General features: G+C 41.5%; 1 protein-coding gene across 1 annotated transcript in view; it reads left to right on the top strand.

The window, feature by feature from the left end:
• Positions 1 to 19645, top strand: part of CREB5 (cAMP responsive element binding protein 5) — a 212932-nt gene that overhangs the window by 43696 nt on the left and 149591 nt on the right. The window contains exon 4 of the mRNA XM_037387045.1: positions 58 to 230. Coding sequence (XP_037242942.1) covers positions 58 to 230 — 173 coding nt within the window. The remainder of the gene's footprint in view (positions 1 to 57; positions 231 to 19645) is intronic.

The following is a 19645-nucleotide window of genomic DNA, read 5'->3' as shown; positions in this document are numbered from 1 at the left end:
GACATTTATTTCTTTTTCATTTTCCTTCACCATCTCCCATTTCCCTTCTTTTCACAGAATATCTCCATGCATAACACAGTTGGAGGAGCAATGGCAGGACCTGGATCTCACCAGCTGACAAATACAAGGATGCCAAACCACGACACCAGCGTTGTGATTCAACAAGCCATGCCATCTCCACAGTCCAGTTCGGTCATTACACAAGCACCTTCCACAAATCGACAGATTGGGTGAGTCCATTTCCATTTGCTCATTTTTCCAGTTCTTTGGCTCCAGCAGCTGCATGCAGGACCAGATGTTGTCCTCGTGGTGGTTCTTGAGGTTATGGAGTTTGCACTTGATCCTGCAAGGATGCAGCAAGGATGCCTGCAACATCTGTTGCAGACTGGGAGCGAACAGCCAGGTACTCCAGACCTGATGCTTTCGTTCAAAAGGGGCAGAATGCTGTTACGTGCAGGGAATTCCTGCTTTCTCCATCCAGTTTTTTGTTTTTGTCTGCTTACATTCAAAGTTCATGTTGTTTTTATAAGTGCTCTGGGAAGAAAGGGCATTTCTGAAGCTGATCCTTGCAATTCCTTCAATGGGAATCCTGGGTACTCTGTGGGATTGAGCTGTTTCCTACGTACTGTGTTTAACTGAAGAATGCTACAAGACAAAATAAAAAGACCATCAAGATAAATGGAGTTTGGCACAGAAACCTCTGTTTCTCAAACAGTTGCTCAATTTGTGATGATGGATCCATATTTATTCCCATAAATTGACAGTATGGATGCTTATTGTATTGGCTTGAATACCAATTGTGTGCTCATGTTTGGAGAACTGTGTGAACAAAAACATCCTTGTTTTGTACTCTTGGTTACTTCCAGCAAACATCAGGTCCTCGTAAGTCACAATAACTTGTTTTTAATTACACAGAAACTGCCCAGATGGTTTGAGGGTACAGTTTTTTTCCTCACACAACTCTAAGGATTTGGGGGGGGGATGTGTGGGGTGTAGGCTGAGTGTATGCATGAAAATATATGGATAAAACGATATATCAGTGGACTAAGAAAGGAGCAGGAGCCTAGATTCATCATCTGTAATTTGTAATTTGGTCATATCCATTATATGGTAAGTGCAAAAGCAGTCTCTGTCCCCAGTCATTGTCTAAATAATTGATGAACAACTCGCAGTCTCTTCAGAGTAAAATCGAAAAAAGAAATCCTGGCATTGAAAAGCCAAAATCCAGTTCTTCTTGAGTTTTCTTTCAAGATTCTTGGTGGCTGGGGGAGGTTGTAGACCGCAGGCTGTGTGTCTCCCAGTGCCATGGTGGCAGGATGGCCTGTGGCACTGACTGCTCCGGAAGGGTTACCTAGCCACACACAGGACACAGATTCCATCTGCTGCCCCAGTTTTGTGCTCCTGGAGAAGCTCCTCTATTTTCCTTTTTACTACTATTTCAGGATTTTCTTCCTAATATAGAAATTTGATGGTATGGGTCAGGTAAAGATATTTGATAGATGTGCCTTTGTATATGTTATGTAGTGACAAAACAGTGTCCAACTGGGATTTCGTGTGCAATACCGTTGGTCTGTGAGTACAAGAAAGTTGTTGTCTTATGTCCCATTCTGTTCAAATACAGGGGGCTGGGAAGAAGAAACAAGTTTCTTTTTCAGTTTTAGAAAGAAAAACTGCTAATGCCATTATTTGGTTAAGGATGATTAAGCTCCTGTTCAAATTGTGACTTAATAGGTCTAGTGGTAATTAAGATCCTAATTAAAAATAATAATTAAAAAAACACCAAACAACTTTTAATACTCAGTGGTGAGGTTTTTTATATGGGAATGTACTTGGCTTCCAAACAATTGTTTCTATATAATGAGAAAAAAACTGCATGTGGTTTTGCAAGACCCTGTCAGTCAGGTTTTAGGTTTGCATTGGTTCGGGGCCACGGTGATTAGAATCTCTGAAGTTGGAGGAGTTCAGGATAAAAAGGCCTATTTCCTAGTCAGTGGTGAGTGTCTCACTTGGGAAACTTTGTGATGACATATCTTAATTCTCCCCGTGACTGAATCACACCAATGTTTCCTAAGTCTGACTCTAAAGCTGCTCTATTGGGAGGCAATTGTCAGCATTTTAGTCTCGGTGTGAGTTGGTGTGTGAATGAGACTTATAGTGTGACCTCCAGCATACTCTGTTCCACATTCTTCCCTCTTCCTAGGAGGTTTTGGTTTTTGTTCATGGTGTGTCCTAGGAGATAATTGCTGAATTTTCAACTTCATCTGCTTGCCAAATTGTTGAGCATCCTTGTTTGTCTTCTTTTCCTTCGGTCTTTTCCCTGTGGTGCCTGTTTTATTTTATTTGAAGAACGTATCTTGTCATTTCAATTTATCTTCATCTTATCCTTCTAAACGTGCTAAGAATTATATCCAAGAGCCCTTCACAAGGAATACAGACTGGGCAATGGTTTCCATGTTAGACAACTGAAGAAAAATCCAGATAGATTCAGAAAATGTTCTGCAAAGTTTGGTGGTTTTGATTTGGCCGTACAAAGTTGAGGTGATTCAACTTTTTAACAAGCCCAAATTCTGAGGTGCTTAAATCAGTGGTTTTGGGTTGGGTTTTCCCTTTTTTTTTTTAAAAAAAAACACCCATCTGAAGCTGCCCCAAAGGGTAGATGAGTCCTTACCGTGAAGAATTGTTCCAGGGAATATGTCTTTTAATGAGCAATAAAACCAGCAGAGAGCAACGGGGTAAAACTCTCACTGTAAGAGCAGGATTAAGCCCTAAAGGTTATATAGAACCATCTTGTAGCAATATTCTGATTTTTATCACAACCAAAAATATTTTAGTGTCAGACTATGGCCAAGCCACCTGCAAATGTTTGTGATGGACTTACTCCAATGAAAACAGGGAATAGCAATGAAAGTCTTCATTTAGACCCTGCTCATGGGCTGTGCTGTAGTAACAGAGAATGGGACCCACCTGTGCCTGCACGCAGCTGGTTTCGTGGTGAGGACTGGGCGAGTTCACAGCAGCTGACATTCCCAAGGGATGTAATTTTCCCCCACTTTCTTCTCTCCGTCTTTTTCTGCCCTCTCCCTCCATCCCTCTCCCCCTCTCCCTTCCCCTGCGCCTCTTTTTTCCCGGTCCTGTACTCTGGCTCCGGGGGCTTGCATATAAAATGAGATATTGACACAAGGCATGGGAAAACATGACAAAATGAGCATTGTTGGGCAAGCCTTACTGGCACAGTGTATATACACACATTGTTTCAGGTACTAAGCTTCAGCTACTACTGAACGGGCATCCAGCCAAGTTAATCAGAAAAAGGGAAGAGCATGAAGGTTAATAACTTAAAAAATAAGACAGGGTGCAGTCCCACTTTCCTCCCACCATGTACCTTGGTTGAGAACAAACAGCAACATTATCATTACAGCAAACTGACAGTTTGGGATAAAGGTCCCAGATAGTATTTATGCGTTGAGGCAGTCTTTCTAGCCTCCTTGCCATCCCTTCTCCCTCCCCCCCAAGCTTTAGCATGTGGGAGGAATGCTGTAACTAGTAACTACTTGTGCTGATGAAAAATCAGTTGAGGAACACTTAGCAGTGAAGGGTGTCTTTGGCTGATTAATAGCACATCATTTAGAGATAAGATGCAGGAAAAGCAGTAAGGCATATGGAGGAAGGGGAGAAAAAATGATATACGACATGCATTTGTCAAAGGTATAGAAAGGCAGATAAGCTGAATCAGCTCAAGATACAGGACTCTGAACTAGGTTGTACAATAGCAGTGCTTGTCTTTTTTTAAATAACTCAATTTTTTCAGTGACTGAGTATTCAGCCACGTATGTGAAAATTATGGTCAGACAAATTGGTGACAATGCAGTACACTGGGCGCTTTATCTGGGCACGTCTTTTGCTAGGTAAGATGGCTTTTTCAGACCAGCAAAGACTGTAGGTGGCTGCAGCCTAACAGCTCAGCATTCCTGGAGAAAGTAACCTGCTGCTGTTTTTCAAGCTAGTGGCAGACAGAACTAGTAATTATTCCAGCTTGAAACTCCCTGGTACATCTCTGTAGCTGAAAGAGAACACGGGAGGACTGAGGGTTGTCACAGATCTAGCCAGTTTTTAATGTTTTACTAAATGGACAGGGAGATGTGAGTCCAGTTTCAGTGAACTCTGACTCTGAAGTGGACATAGAGTACTAACCATGTGATGTAGATTATCTGTTTTCAAAGTGTTGTAGAGCATTTTAATCAACATAAGATGGTCTTCTGGCACAGCATCAGAAGGAAAAAATTGCAACCACATTTGGTGAAATGCAAGCAGGTAGGAGAAGGCAACAAAAGGGGTTTGGAAGATGCCTCTGGTGCCTTTGTAGTACCAAAGAATCATGGTGCCAGTTGGAGGACAGCCTTTCAGTCCCCACATGCAGCATTCGTTTTAACACCTGTGCACTTCTTTCCTGTGCCTCTCTCTTCCTTCTCATGATGCCATACGTCTTTCTCTGTTTCCAGTTTATAATCTTTTTGTGGGGTTCAAACGCTTTCCAAGCAGAGGGGCATGGGAAATGGAGTGGTCATGAAAACTGCAGGTAATGGGACTAACAGAGGTTTGGTGACACAATGAAGAGCAAACTCATTGTGACTGGCCTTGGGGATGGGGAAAATGAGAAAATGAAAAAAACCTTCTCAGCTGTAGCCTTAATCTGGGGGACCCAAAATGACAGAGGGACAGAGCTGTTCTGTGGCCGGCACAGGGATTTTACCGCAGCAGCAAGCTATCTGAGACTGCAGCTGCTGGTTGAGTTCTCACAGTATACTGCTATCATCCTTTATAGCTTGAAGAAACAGGAAAGTCTCCTGTAAGAGATGTTCATGGGCAGAAACGTCCATAATACGTCTAGTTCTGGAAGGCACTTGAAATAGGCTGGTAACTCAGAAGGGTCTTTGTACATGCTAGAGAAAGTATCTCTTTAAGCTGCTAGTAAGTTGGAGGAGTGCATAGCATCAAAGAGGCCATGGAATGATGTGCTTTTATTAAATTCAAAGACCAGTTCCCTTTCCAGGAAACTGGGGATAAAAGCCTCTGTTCCAACTCATGTATTTGAACTGAAGCACCACAGTATGTTGTTAGATGAGAAGAACTGTGCAGTGAGAAATGAAGTACGAAATGACCTCTCAGTTACTTGATCAGATCCATTCCATGCCTTGGTTGCGCAGGATGTAAGAACATCAGTCAGATCACTGGAAGGGCAGGAAAAGGGAGAGAGAGGTGGGAAGAGAAAGCATCTGACAGCACCGTTCTGTCCAAATATTTTTTCCCCCGTCTTTGTATTCAAAGTTGGGCTTTAGTCTCTGTTTAATGCTCCTGCTTCTTTTTCTTCTGTTTATGCTCAGGCGTGTTTTCTGTAGTCCCTTCTACTACACTGACCTTGGCCAGGCTTAACACGGAATCCTATCAAGCCACATGTGCGCAGTAGCCAAAAGTCTCTGGGATGCTCAGGTGAATTACTTAGGAAATTTTGACAAGTAAGCCCTTCACAGGAGCAAGTTGTCTCATAGCTTACGGCTAGTAGACAAGAGTGGTGTGGAAGAAAATGGGAGTCTGATAGACGGATCCTCTCAAGCTGGTTCATCCGTTTTAGCTAGCAGCTGCCCAGGTCTGCACGTTGACCTGCAGACCAAACTGTGCCACTCCGCATGTGACGCATGGAAGCTCTGCCTGCTCCCCAGCCTCCCCTGTTGTTGTTTGCATCGGCATGTTGAGGAGCTGCTGACTCAATCTCTCCCAACACTGCTGAGTCAGGAAGAAAAAGAGCAAACAGCGCTGGTCTGTGTGTCAGACACCGCACAAAGGGGTGATTGTTCACGACATCGCTCTTCCATCCCCAACCACATCCTCCCATGCCTTCCCAAAAACCCTTTCTTGCTGTAAGGCCTAGGGAGGGGTTAGAAAGTACTGACATATATCACGATGACTTTCAGGGGTCTGAAAGGAGGATCATTAGCCAGATAATAAATAGCCTGTCAACCAGGAATGGAGAAGGTTTAGTGTGTTCCTTATCTGACTTGAAGTCAGCTGTTACCCTGAAAGTTATGCGCTTGTTCTACATGTTGGTTAAATTTATTAATAACCACAATATTTTATGCCTCATACTTTCTACTTGACAAAAGTCCTAAGCTTATTAGAAGTGTTGCTTGTTTACAGCAGGAACACACACAAAAAAGTGTCAGGATATTGTGTGACTTGCTGGCCATCGACTCTCATTAGGATGGTTGTCTTTTGTTATGAAGAGGAATCAGCCCTCTCCCTCTCCTGATGGTCATTTCAGATAGGCAGCAAACCCACGCTCAAGCCAGTTCTTCTAGAAGTGGTTTCTAAGAAATGGATCATGATGTTTCCGTTCTGGAAAGCTTGTCCTGCCCAAGAACTATAGGAACGGGAGGTCAGAATAGCGTGCTGCACCCATAACTGTATCTGAACAGAAATGCCAAGCTTTCATGGACATAGGGTGGCTCTCACATCAGAGTAAGTCATAAATAGGACTTAAAATATGATATACAGAACTTGGAAAATACAGCATTGATTGCTTAATTTTAGTGCTTGGTATCTTACATACCTCGTGTGTGTGTGTGTATATATATATATAAAAAATACACACTGTATAAATCTTCTTTAAAGGTGTTATCAAAATTTATAGTCAGAGCTTCTGATTTATATGACCCTTTGAACTAAAACAGATGTAAAATCATTTTCGGATGGAAGAGGATCTCATTGCAGTCGGTTTGATGCAACAGATCAAGCTTTCCTAGACCAGAAATGATCATTAGAGCTCGGCACAGCCAAATTGCATAGCTCTGCTCTTCATCACAGGTTTGCACTTAACTTGCCCTGATGGGTGATTCCAGTATGTGTTTTATCCAAGTGTCAGCCTGTTTGACAGGTAACTAAGGCACAGTAAAGCACTAACTCAAACAATATAGACTTTGTTTGGTGTAAGGCTTTTTTATTTATTTCTTTTCTTTTTGTTTAAGAGAGTAATTTGCAGGTTCCAGAGAAACAGCAAACTTTGGGATGCTGCCTCACACCATGTCAGTTCAAAGAAGGGCTTAAATGTTTGCCTGGGGGTGGCACAGTGGCTGTAATGAGTGAGTAAAAAAATGAAGACCTTTACGTGCAAAGAACTCTGATAAAAATTTAGTTACCCACTAAGAAGTTATGTTTGTATCTGTTTCAATAAGGGAATTGGCATTGATGTGCTGAACAGAAACCACCTTGGTTTTATACGGTTTGTCTTACCAGTGTCTTTTTGAATGCTTTCAAAGACATATAAAAACATACTGTAAGTTAGTAAACTACTGTAAGTTAGTAAAGTGTTAATGTTTTTTCTGGCTGGTTTTTTTTTTTTTAAGCTGGAACCTGGCTGAAAACCAATGACAATAGTTCAGAGAGAAATACCTGGGGGAAAACACAGAAATTACAGACTATGTGTAAAATATATGGATCCTATGTTACCACCTGTAAAAGTAGGCTTCCCTATTAATTGATGAGGTGAGTTTTAGAAATCAGTGGTACAATATGGTGCCATGTAAGGCATATATATGGTTTTATTTATACTTACAGACAGGCCAAATGCATGTTTGAAAAAAACCCAAACAAACAAACAAACCAAAATACAATTTAAATCAAAAGCATAGTTAAATATAAGATGACATCACCAAAATGACTTCTGTTAAAAAAATGGAAATCGTGCTTGATTTAGAAAGAAAATACAATTTAAAGGAATCTGTCGCTTTGGAGACCTTCTAGCAAAGTTCCCCATGGTAAACCATGATTTTAAATTCTCTTAGCAATGTTTAGTAAAAAATTGCTGAGGTGAGCAAGGAACTGGTAGCTAGGCAGAACCTGCAGGTAGATTGCGAAGTGTTCATTTTGATGGGTGCAGGAAGAGTGTTCCTTGGAAGAAGGAAAAAATTACAGTGTTTTTTTTAAAAACATTTGCTGTTATGAGCATCTGTATTCTGCCAACAGAGATGTTTATTCCGAGCTCACATAAATGAAGTGGAATTTTGCCAGTAAAGAAAGGGGTTGTGTTACTCCAGTTGTAGGATCCAGGTCCTAATTGGTTTATGAAATGAAGGGGGCAATCTTTGAGCTATTACCAGCTTCCTCTGCTGCAAGTGAAGTGAATCACAGCTGTTCTGATAGGGTCCATAAAATCTTGGCAAGGTAATAAAATGTTTTCAGTGGACAATTCTCCAAATGAGTGAAATCCAAATCCCTAGCTTATTTGACAGTCTTTAGAGAATTGTATGTACTTCCTGGGGAATTCTGATTTATATTATGTTACTTTTACCTAGTTCTTTAACCGTAGCATCCAGGCTGACTGGTGCTGTAAATGTAAAGGCTCAAAATAACATTCTTCCTTCTTTTTAACCCTATAAATTGAAATACCATGTGTCCATATCAAACATTTGATATAAGAAAAAAGGTGTGTCTGTTGTTTGTTTTCTACCTTTTCTTACTTGTGTCTTTATATTTCTTGTTCTTTTTTTTTGAGATTAACAAAAAGGCACAGTTAGCATGAAATCATCCTAGACAGAAATTCTTCTGGTGCTTCTAGTCCCATGATTTCTTTAATTAAATTAGTAGCTTTTGATCCTTGTAAGTTTTCTTTAAGAAACTTAAAATTTTCTAGACCTGGTTAGAGGTCAGATATGTTAATCCTGACTTCTTAGTAGACCAGTTGTTCTGAACCATTTATTCAGTTCATGGCAGTTCTGAGAGTGATTATGTACACCTAATAGTCCCTAAAGATCCCTGGTGCAGGTTCATGTACAACCTGACATTTTTGGTGTTATAGTGTGTTGACAAATTCACAATTTTCTGTGAAGACCATTCATTGTTTGTTTAGAGCTATGTTGTTCGCAGCATTCCTGACACATTAAGCATTTTTATTTAGGGCCTGGATATCTTCAAACATCTCTCTTTTTTTTTTTTTTTTTTTTTTCTTTTTCCTTTTTTTCCCCTCACAGAGATGTCTATGATTTCCTAGGCAAAGACACGATGACCCCACCTTTGAAAGTTAGATGACCTAAAAAGAATACAAGTAGAGAACATAATGAAGTTTCTTAAAGAGTAATGAAATGGTTATCCAGGTTGGTTAAATCTCAGCTGACTGGGCTTTTAGCTTGCGCTGCTGTGAGCATCCAGTTTCACACCTGTAGCTGGCATTTATACAACAAATCAGTGAAGCTTCTCCCTTTATATTAGTCCTTATATAGGGGATGTTGCTTGTCATGTCTTAGTTAGACTGCTGTCTCTGGTGTCTAGAGAGCAACCATGCCACTGCATTTCAGCTGCAAGGTGCTGTCTGGGCTGGTGGGAGGGCTTTAAATCCTTCAAACACTTTGGAAGCAAGTGCTAGCTACACTTGAGCATCTGGCTTCCCTTTCTGCCAGGTGGTTTCTCATACCATCTTTCCCTGGCTTGTAATGTGCGGTAGGGTTGTCCCACATCTTGCACTCGAAGATGTTTAAGAGATGCACAGATCTCAGTGGTGATGCTCTCCTGGAACATCTGGGCAAAGCTGCGTGCAGAAAACTTTCCTGATGTACTCGTGGGTAAAGCTTGTGTTCTTAGCAAGTGTTTTTGCGCTGTTACTGGAAACTGCCCCTGGAGAGAGAAACTGCTGACTTAATGTGCCTGAAGAAATCTCTCTTTGGATATGCTGGACTTTGTTAATTCATTATCGCTATGTGTTGTTGATGTAACTTTTTTGGGCAGCACATGTAAATGGGCATTATGAAAGTGGGCAAAAGGCAGCAGTAGTTTTAAAATACTAATTGAAACAAGAAGGTCTGTTAAACTCAACAGGCTGTTAAGGGTGGCCGATTCTGGGCGAAATATGCTAGATTTGAAGACGTGAACTGGAACTGGTTATATTTCAGAAAATAAATGGTCAGTAGATTATACAATCAAAGCTGGTTAATACATATGCTAAATGGAAGAGTTCTGTGGAAAACTTTACCTCTTTACAATTAATTTTCTTTATAGTCTGTTTTAATTTCTTCTTTCTCTGCAGTCCATTCCAGGCCTGCAGAGGAAAGAGACCTGGAGTGTCTTTGATTTGTGTTTGATCTGTGGGGAAATAAAATAGGAAGCAGCATAGTATTTCTACCGTGAAGTAGCAAAGAAAGCTGGAAGAAAGCAGGCAGTGAGTTCCCTTTGTGCCATACTAAATGGATGGGGAGAAAGATATGGATTCTGGGCTCCACGACAGGGAAGAAAACCCATACTTGCTTCCAGATTTCCCCCTGGCCTGTATATAGGTCTATTGTTCCAATAAGAAATTTGTGACTCAGAGGATTTATTCAAAATCCATATAAAACATAATAGGCTAAGTTCATTCCAGAAGCCATCAAGTGAAACTATATTTCTCTATGGGGAAAGCTGGGGTCCCTTCCAGTCTGGTCTTTTTCTGTACACAGCCTAGTAGCATGGAGCTTTTTGTTGCACATTAATGCAACATCAAGGGTTGTGAGGCCTTAACTCCTATAAAGCAAATGCTAGAAACAATATTGGACCCAGGCAGAACCCATAAATGCAGAGGGAAACAAAAACCCATATATAAAAGAAAACCGGGGTTGAGAACAAAAGCAAAAAACCACATTTAAAACCTCCGGGGGGAAAAAAATCAATTTTTGTTTTGGAAGAAACGTCCTTGGAAATGTTCAATTTTCCTTATGACTGAGTTGGGAAGTGGTAAGATGTGTCCTTGAAGACAGCGTAAATGACTCGAAGCCAAAAAAACTATTCCATGTTGACAATAAAAACCCACCACTGAGGTATACATTTCCTTCTTACTCCTGCTTGCCCATTATACGAACAGGAAAATGGAGACACCCCTGCCATGTTTACAGGCCCTGCCTTGTTATTTGTGTGATGGACAGATTGCTAAAAGCTGTATTGCCAACACCGCTTATTGGAAAAACCTGGAACTAATTAAAGGACCTCATTTGTTAGTGCTCGTATGTTCACCAGTGGAAATTACTTGGAAGAACAGTTCTACCAGTACAGAACAGTGCACTGTAATAGAACTGTAGAAAAATTATAAAGGCAGCAACAGCTTTGGGGGAATAGGATGAAAAATATTAACCTAAAAAAATTTACTACATTGGCTTTGAAAATCAATTATTTTTTTGTTTTTGTTTTCCAGTAGGGAAAAGAGAATGTAATTTGCCTGAACTAGATGATGGCTTGTAATGTTTTTACTTGTTAGTGATTTACTTATTTGAATGAAACTTCTGAATTGCAGTGGAAGTTACACTTGAGTAATTTTCAATATTGGGTTATGTTATTACTGGGTCTGCTGAGTGTTCCTTTCTATGGTGTCTTCTTCCAAGAACTATGGGCACTTCTTTATGCTATTTTTTCAAAACTGAGGCTGTGCATTCCCAAACCAAGAAAACAAGCTACCCAGGCAAAGGGACTTCTAGTATTTCAGCATGCTGCTCCCTTTCTTCCTACATTTCTCCTGAGCTGTCTGCTTTAGCCAAGAACTGCTCCCAGAAGCTGATGCAGGTCTTTGTTTACAAGTTAGGTCACAGGATTACAAGGTGAGTATACCTGTTGTACAGTGCCTTCCATGTTGTTACTGAGATATGATGAGCTTTTCTGGATGGGAAGCAGCAATACTGTTGTTTCACTCCAGCAAGGCACGTAGCACAAGGCAGTGCAACAGAGACTTGAGCAACTGATGAGTTATTGTCATTAAGGCAATGCAGTGTATTGTCAAAAGAAAAAAAAAAATTACAATCCGAAATCAGTTGAAGATCAGTCCCTGAAGATTTCAGGCTTTGTTGTAATTTCTGTTTGCAGTCACTTCTCCATAACATAGGGTGTGTTGGATGTCTCTGTATTGACATTTGCTGTGACAGTGCAAGGTATACATATATGCACACGCTCATTCATTTTTTCTAGGATACGTCATCTCTTACAGTTGCACCTAGATGCTCTCTTTCCCTCTGGTTCTCTAGTTTTGCAGAGTTGCAAGGGGACGTGATCTTTTATTACAAGCTGTGACATTTCCACTCCCAGTTCAGTAGTGTCTCCAGGGTTCAAACTTGCAGCCTAAAAATGAAATAGGCTAAAGGGCTGTTACTGTCAAGAATAAAGCCATGTACTGTAACTGAGGATAATCAGTTTGGATCACATTCTCAGATTCTTTGTATTAGCTTTATCAGGTCGGGCCATCAGAGAGCAGATAGACAGGTAAGACCGAAAGACCTCTGAACCCAATTAAAGTTGTACCACAAAGAAATCAAATTCATGTGGTTTACATTTCAGAAAGTTACATTTGGTGGGTTGTACTTACTTTTATTCTGTAACCTAATGCAGACCATGTGAACATTTGAAACGCTTTTAACAGTTAAACCAGCTCAAATAACACAGAACCAGAGCAGCAATAAAGAATGAATTAAGACTGATTGCAACTACAGCCAAATTTTTTTTCTCTTAAAGAAGTATAAATGAGTGATATATTTTAAAGCTACCATATATATAGTAATTTTGTATTCAGCTTTTAGCATGGCAATAACCATTCTCTTATCTTTGAAAATAAATGTTTGGTTTAAAAAGCGATCCTAAACCCACAGTCTTTCATTTGCAGTGTTTCAGGGTGAGTTTGAATGTGCTGTGGAACCACTGATATTCCCATTGATGTACATAGTTTGGGAGTTGGTCATACAGCTCTGAGATAATCCCGAGGAGCTGACATTTAAAATACTTGGCACAGTAAGAGCATGAGTATGTGAGGATAAGAAAATAGGTGTTTTATTTGCAGTCCCCTTTCTTAAAAGCAATAGAGTGTGTCCAGAATTTTGTTCACAAACACTCCTTGCTTGCTGGCATTAGATAGGCCTTATGTGTGGAGCAAATAGAGGTTCAACTAGTGTAGTGTTAGTGTTGAGTTTCTCGGTTTGCTGAACAAAGAGACTGAAGGAAAGTCCTGGCTGGAGGGCTGGAAGTGGACAGTGCCAGATGTGCCTATGCCCTGCATCTAGCTTCAGGAGAGTGATGTAGTTTACACCCAAAGGGAACAAAATGACTGGCTTGCTTAGCACCAGGATCATTCAGTTGGCTCATTTTTGCTCTGTAGCAATGATTTTCCAGGACTTTGGGAGGTCTTCCTGTGTTGGGGAAAGAGATCAGGCCCACAGCTCTTGTCTGTCTTGTATTTTCTCCTGGAGGAAGAGCTTCCTAGGGCGCCAATCCTTTCCTAGCATCTCCAAGACACTGAAACACAATCCTGGTGCCATTCTGCCTTTTGGCAGAGCCACCTGGCTATCAGCAATGGAGCCCAGCTTCCTGGCTCCAGAGAACAACTGCTGTCCTGAGTGGATACAGCTCCTTCCCCTGCACAGCTGTCCTGATGTGCCTGTGTCTAACAGCTTTCCTTGCTGCTCCTTGTGCAGACCTAGCCGCTCTGTTGTCTTTGTCTCCTCCTTTTCCTGTAAGCTTTTGGGGCTGATGTGCCAGAGGGTGCGTTCAGTCATTTTTCCTGACTGAAACCCAAGGTTGCGTATCACTGAGATTTGTTGCGAGTGCTGTTCTTTCCATGGGCCACAGACCCATTCAGAAGCTCTCCTCCTCTCCCTGGGGTGAATACCTTGAAGATCTACTCTCACGCTTCCTTTCCAGAAGCAGACAATGAGAGAGGAAAGATCTGTGTTGATTTCTTTATTTATTTTTAAATCTTACTTTAAAATGTAGCAAACCACTTGTTTTCTGTAAAGGAATGCCCCTTGTATCGCCGTTCCCAAGCAGTGGCTGATGTACTGCTCACGAAATACAAGCTGTTTCCAAGTGTTAATGCAGGGAACTGGGGCTGCCGCGGGCAATTTTCAGAAGGAAATCTCCGCTTGCACCAATGCAAGAGACTGTTCTACTGCGTGGGGACCAGAACTGATGGAGTGGAAGGGGATACACTCCCGGTTCGCTTTCGCTGATGTTATATACTGGGCTTAGCAGGGTATTTCAAGATGCTTGCATGGAACGCGGAAAAGTGGGGTATATCCTGGGAAGGTTAAACCAGGAAAATGACTGCTACTTCTAACGCTGCCCTCTATCACTCAGAAATGACAAAAAACAGACGGCTTTGTCAAGTTCTTCAGAGAACAGGCACTGTAAGCAGGGAAAACATGTTCTGGTTGTAAGAAAACAGAAAATCTGTCAAAGAACAAATAAAATCAAGTGGATGTCGGATGATGGACAGAAAGCAACATCAGAAATTGTTAAAGTGCTAGCCTGGACCTAGGAGGGTTCCCTTTGGTTTCTTGTTCACTACTGATTTCTTTATGATCTTTGGCAAATGTCTTGGCCTCTCTTGGCCTCAGTTTACCAGCTGTAAATTATGGAAAGGAATACCTCCTCAACCTTACAGGAATGTTAAAAGAAATTAAGGTATTACTGGAGCAGAGGGTAAACAGGTTCCTCTGATACGACGTCTTGAACATTTGATGTAATTAAACATTAGGAATTTTTCCAAATATATAGTTCTTTGCCACAGAAATAGAGAAGAATAATAGTATTATGTAATCATGTCTAAAATAATGTACTATAAATTTCCTGGAAGATAAAATGTGTTGCAGAAGATGCTTTAAGCAGAGTGAGAAAAATCAGAATTCTTATACTATACTTTCTCCAGACATGGTGGTAATCTAGTCCCCTCCATGGCAGAGGGGTTGGACTAGATGATCTTTAAAGGTCTCCTCCAACCCAAACCATTCTATGATTTGCAAAAAATAAATTGAAATGGGAGTTAATTATCAGACATATTTTGTAAAGGCAATAGAATGCTAATACGCACCAGACATAACTGAAAGTAATTTCCTTTAACTTTTCGAAATCTAGATAAAACAAGAGATAATAAACATTAAGATTTGTTTCAAAGGGTTCATCATATTTGAGTGTAGGAAGACTTTAATTTTCCTCCTCTCTCTTTTTTCTTTTTAAATTAAAATAGCTGTGTTAATGTTCTGTTGTATCAGACCTCCACAAATCCTGCAAATACTGATCTTTTTTTTGAAAAAGTATTATGCTTAAATTATTTTTTTTCTTTTATTATTCTGGTTAGTTATATTACAATAGCCCCAAAGACTCTAAAACAGACTCCATTCTTTGCAAAATACTCAAAAAATGAGTTTTATGTCAAGAGAACTACAAGCCTACAATCCTCTCCCTTGTCTTCAATGTGTCTGTTACATGCTTTTTTCTGTCTTTAGAAGGTACCCATTCATTCATTCATCATCGTGTGTGTGTATGTTTTCCTTGTTTTCCCTAGGCTGGGCTATGCAAACTGTCTTAGTGGCAGATAGACTCTGAGGAAACTTCTCATCCTAATTCTTTTCCATTAATGAATGCTATGAAGCAGTGCCAGTGTGCATACTGCCCGTAAAACAGAAGTAAAATGAAAGCATTACCACTTACCTACCCCGCCTCCTTCCATGGGGCGGGTTGGACATGCAATAGATAAAAGTGACACTATAACAGCAAATGTTGGAGGCATATCTGTGCAGACTACTTAAATCAGACAAAGCGTTTGAGAAAGGAAGAGAATTAAGTTCCTCCATACATCCACAGGTACTCCTTTTGCTTCCCCCAAATGGAAAGAGCCCACTGAATTCCACAAGTTCTGCCGTGGGCTTCGATGGGCAGCTGGAAAGGTGAATAGAGACTATAGAAAAGTGCTGTGTGTGTTCTCATACCAACAAACGTGGGCTTCTCGTTAGGGCATGCGAATACCAAGCTAAAGGTGTAGGAGAAGAAATCTGTTATGCCATACCCTGAATAAGTACCCTGCTTCTGCGAGCTGGGACGCACCAAACACAAACACTAGATTGTGCAGCAGCCTTCAAATTAAAAACCTTCCTGAAATAATTTCCACCTGGTGCGCTTTCTAGGCTCTTAGAACGGATTGCTCCAAGAACACTTCATGTCTTTTGTTTTTTCTAACAAGCTATTAACAGCAGATGAAGAGTAACACCCTCCGAACAATTAATGCAGCCTGGGGCCTAACCAGAAAAATCATTATTTCCAAAAAGTCCTATTGACAGAACTGCTGCAGCAACCTTTCAAAGCTGCACCCACATCCGACGACAACAACAATAAAACGCTGTGCTATTTTTCTTACCTCGTAAAGTTGTCATCTCAGCACAGCTAAGCATCTTAGTTGCCACCCAGCCCATAAACATCCTTATGTGGGGAAGGTTATCAAACAGGTCGTTGAGAAGCAGCTCTCACATTATCTGGAGTAATATCTAGAGCCCTCAGATTTCCTGGAGCCCTTTCAGTCTGGTTTAAGACATGGTTATGTTACAAAGACACAGTGATTTCTTGGCCATTGCTAGTCTCCCTGATTTATTAGCTTCTGCTAATGGATAAAGACTAAGTGCTCAATCTAATCTGACCTTTCAGGCATGCTGGCTGTCAGAGTGCCTTTGCTGGTCACCCAGTCTATTTTACTGGTGTCCCTCTAGGAAAGTGTAGTGATCTAAGGGGGAGAGTACATTCCCTTTGGGTTACCGGCTTTATTTCTGTGCCCTTCGCGACTTCTAGTATTAAATGTGGAATACCAGGCTGCTGCTTCTGGGAACAGGACCAAGCACTCTAATGTCCTAATCCCCTTCTGGCAGGCACCCTTTCAAAGATGTCCCTGGTCAGACAGGTAACGGTCGGCGCGGCATTTACACCAGTTTGGGAGGCTTCTTCAGTACCGATTTGCCATGCCAGCCTCTTGCCTGACGGCTGTCAGTCACTTCCCTGCTTACTTTACGACTGCTAAAACAAGGAGACAAGGAGACTGCACTGTCCTTTCTGCAAATTCCCTTTTAGAGGTTCTGTAATCAAGTTTTGCTGACATTAAAATTGAGATTACATAAAATATGGATGCCTTGAAGTATTAAAAAATGAAGCGTCGAGGGACACTAGCTCTAAAGATCAGCTTTCCCCATTTAAAAGCAGTGTATTCCCAGATTTTGGGTCCCCTTAAAGACTTCTCTCTGCAGCCAAGCGCCTGCACCTCATCAGCAAACAATGGAAAAGAATCAAGTAGCAGGATCCTGCCCAATTCACATTTATTTAACCCTTTGTCACCACTATATTCTTTTCATTAGGCATCCTCTTTCTGTCTAAAACAGATGCTGGGATTGCTGGTGCCAGAGAGTTAATCTTATTAATAGTTTCAGTGTTTATTGTCAGAGGGACTTGGTTGCACTCTCCTCTCTGGGCCAGTAGGTCAAGGAGTTCAAGTTCCCCACCGAGCCTTGGAGAGAATCTCAGTGCTGACTGTGCGTGCTCGCCTGGGAGAGGGGCAGTGTGCTGCACTGGTACAGACCCTGAATTTCCAGTAAGACATTAAAGCGAGGTCTCTCCTATCTTTTTCAAATACGCTCCAGGTAGAAATTACTGACCTACTTCTAGATTAGGGTATTTTGGAGGCTTTTTTTTGTACCACAGGACGTAGACCTGGTTCACTGAGCACCCCTCCCCCCTCCCCGAGGGTGCTAAACACCCGTATCTGCCTGGCTGTGAGCGCTGCATGCATTAGGACACTGTACTACGGAGTGATGCAACGTTGCATTTAGTATCTTGCTTTGTTAAGCACACTTCTTTATTTAAAGTTGGGAGGAAGGAAAATGCAAAAAAGGAAGCTCAAGGAGAAAAAGAGAAAGGTTCAAAGTGAACACATTACCTGACAGCTTTGTTTGGACTCTGTGAGCTTGTAACCTCTGTAGTAAGCTGAACGTATGGGGAAAAAAGGCCAAATGTTGGCAGCTGCACTTCACTCCTTTTGAACAAGGGCAAGATGTGAGTTTGTATACCCCTCACCAAGCACCAGCTCTGGAGAAGGGGGGGCAGCGAGGCCAACTCGCCACACTGCCCAGCAGGGAAGTGTCCTGTTCCCTGATGTCCCTTAGGAGGGATGGTGGGGAGGCAGGGTGCTGAGTGCCAGCCAGCAGGGCCCGTGCACTTGAGGTATGGGAGAGGGACAGACTTCAGATGAGTGCTAAGTAAATAGATTTATGTTGGGAGCAGGAGAGAACAACGAGTCTGAACTCCTTTTCATAGGATGGAGTGATGACTGAGCTCAGAAAAGGGGAAAGGAAAAGAAGGGAAAAAAGCTGAGAAAGATGTTTTCTTTGGGCTTTCCCTGGAACTGTCCCTTTGTCTTCATGAAGCTGAAACTTCAGGAGTTCATCTCAGCCACCACTCCTCTGTGCTTGGAGAAAGCAGCAGAGGGGGTAAGAACGGAAAAGGGCTCGTGCTCAAGTGTTTCCAAATGTTTCACAGCCATATGCATTTATCGGTTCTCACCCTCCACCCTATCACCACTCCCTCCACATAAAATCAGAGACTGAGCTCAGGCATCCAGGCAAGAAGGAAGCCTCCTTCTCCTTTCATAGGAACCTGCACGTCCCAATGCAAAGTTTATAATGCACTAGGACTCAGTGAGGACAACTTGCCAAAAGAACATGTCAGAGAGGTGCTGAAAGAAATGCCGTTTAAAGATTTCCCAGAGAGTCAGGTCATTTAGTGTGGGAAGCAGGCAACAGTCCTTTCTGGGCTCACGGATACAGGGAGCTTCAGCTAGACTGAAATGAAGGATTAGCAAAACTATTCTCCCACCGTACCCCCTGCCTACAATACAAAACCAGCAGTTACTTTCCACTCTGCTCTGTGTGCAAAACAAGGCTGAAATATGATATTTAAATTATTCCCAAGGATGCATCTGCTGAAAAGGAAGGCACGAGCCAGATCCTCCCTCGTGCTTGTTCTTTGTCACAGTCTTGAATTTTGGATCATTATAAGGAGGGAGAGAATACACTAATTCCTAACACTGCTAGTGTTTCAATGAGCACTGCTATCAATCATTTAGGTTCTCACTCATTCTTATTATATTTGGATAAGTAAAATTGCGAATAGCACAAAAAAATCAGCCAAAGTCAGCCCACAGAAAAAAACCAAAACACAATAGGATTGAATGTAGTCCATTGTCTATTTCTGTACGGTACAGAAATAGTAAACCAGCATGAGCACATGAGAAGAGCTCGTGCTTAGATGGAGCCATGGCGCAATGGATGCAGAGCTTGTAAGTACAGGCTGTAATACTGCAATACTGCTTTGCTCTTGGCTGCTTGAATGGCTGGTTGTGTCTTATCTGGTCATTGGGCCTGAATCTGGCCTCTCTGCTGCTATTCTGTCTGTTTTATATAGACACCGTGAAAAGCCAAGTGTTTATATAGCAATGGAAGCATAAAAGAGACGTTAGAAACTTTCGCTTTCACTCATGTCATTATTTTCAGAAATAAAATAGTTGCTGCCAAACTGCTTTAACAAAACATGCGTTTTCTTCTTTCAAAATAAGCCTGTTGCTGTTCCTTGTGTCACCAATAAAAAGGGAAGAATATTAGAATAGCTATTATCTTTTGATATGCAAGATCTCAAGAAAAAAATAAAATTGAGAATGTAGGGGCTCTAGAAAGACACTAGAGCTGGGTGCCCCAGCTAGGGTACTCCTTGTCACAGCATTGCCCACAAATGATTTCCTCGCAAGTTTTGCAATTTGGGGTTCATTTAGGGAAGTGCCAGCTTCCACATT

This window comes from Falco rusticolus, chromosome 4 (assembly GCF_015220075.1).
Source record: "Falco rusticolus isolate bFalRus1 chromosome 4, bFalRus1.pri, whole genome shotgun sequence".
NCBI lineage: Eukaryota > Metazoa > Chordata > Aves > Falconiformes > Falconidae > Falco > Falco rusticolus.
The sequence above is the reverse complement of the archived record's forward strand: the minus strand, read 5'-3'. Positions and strand labels throughout refer to the sequence as shown.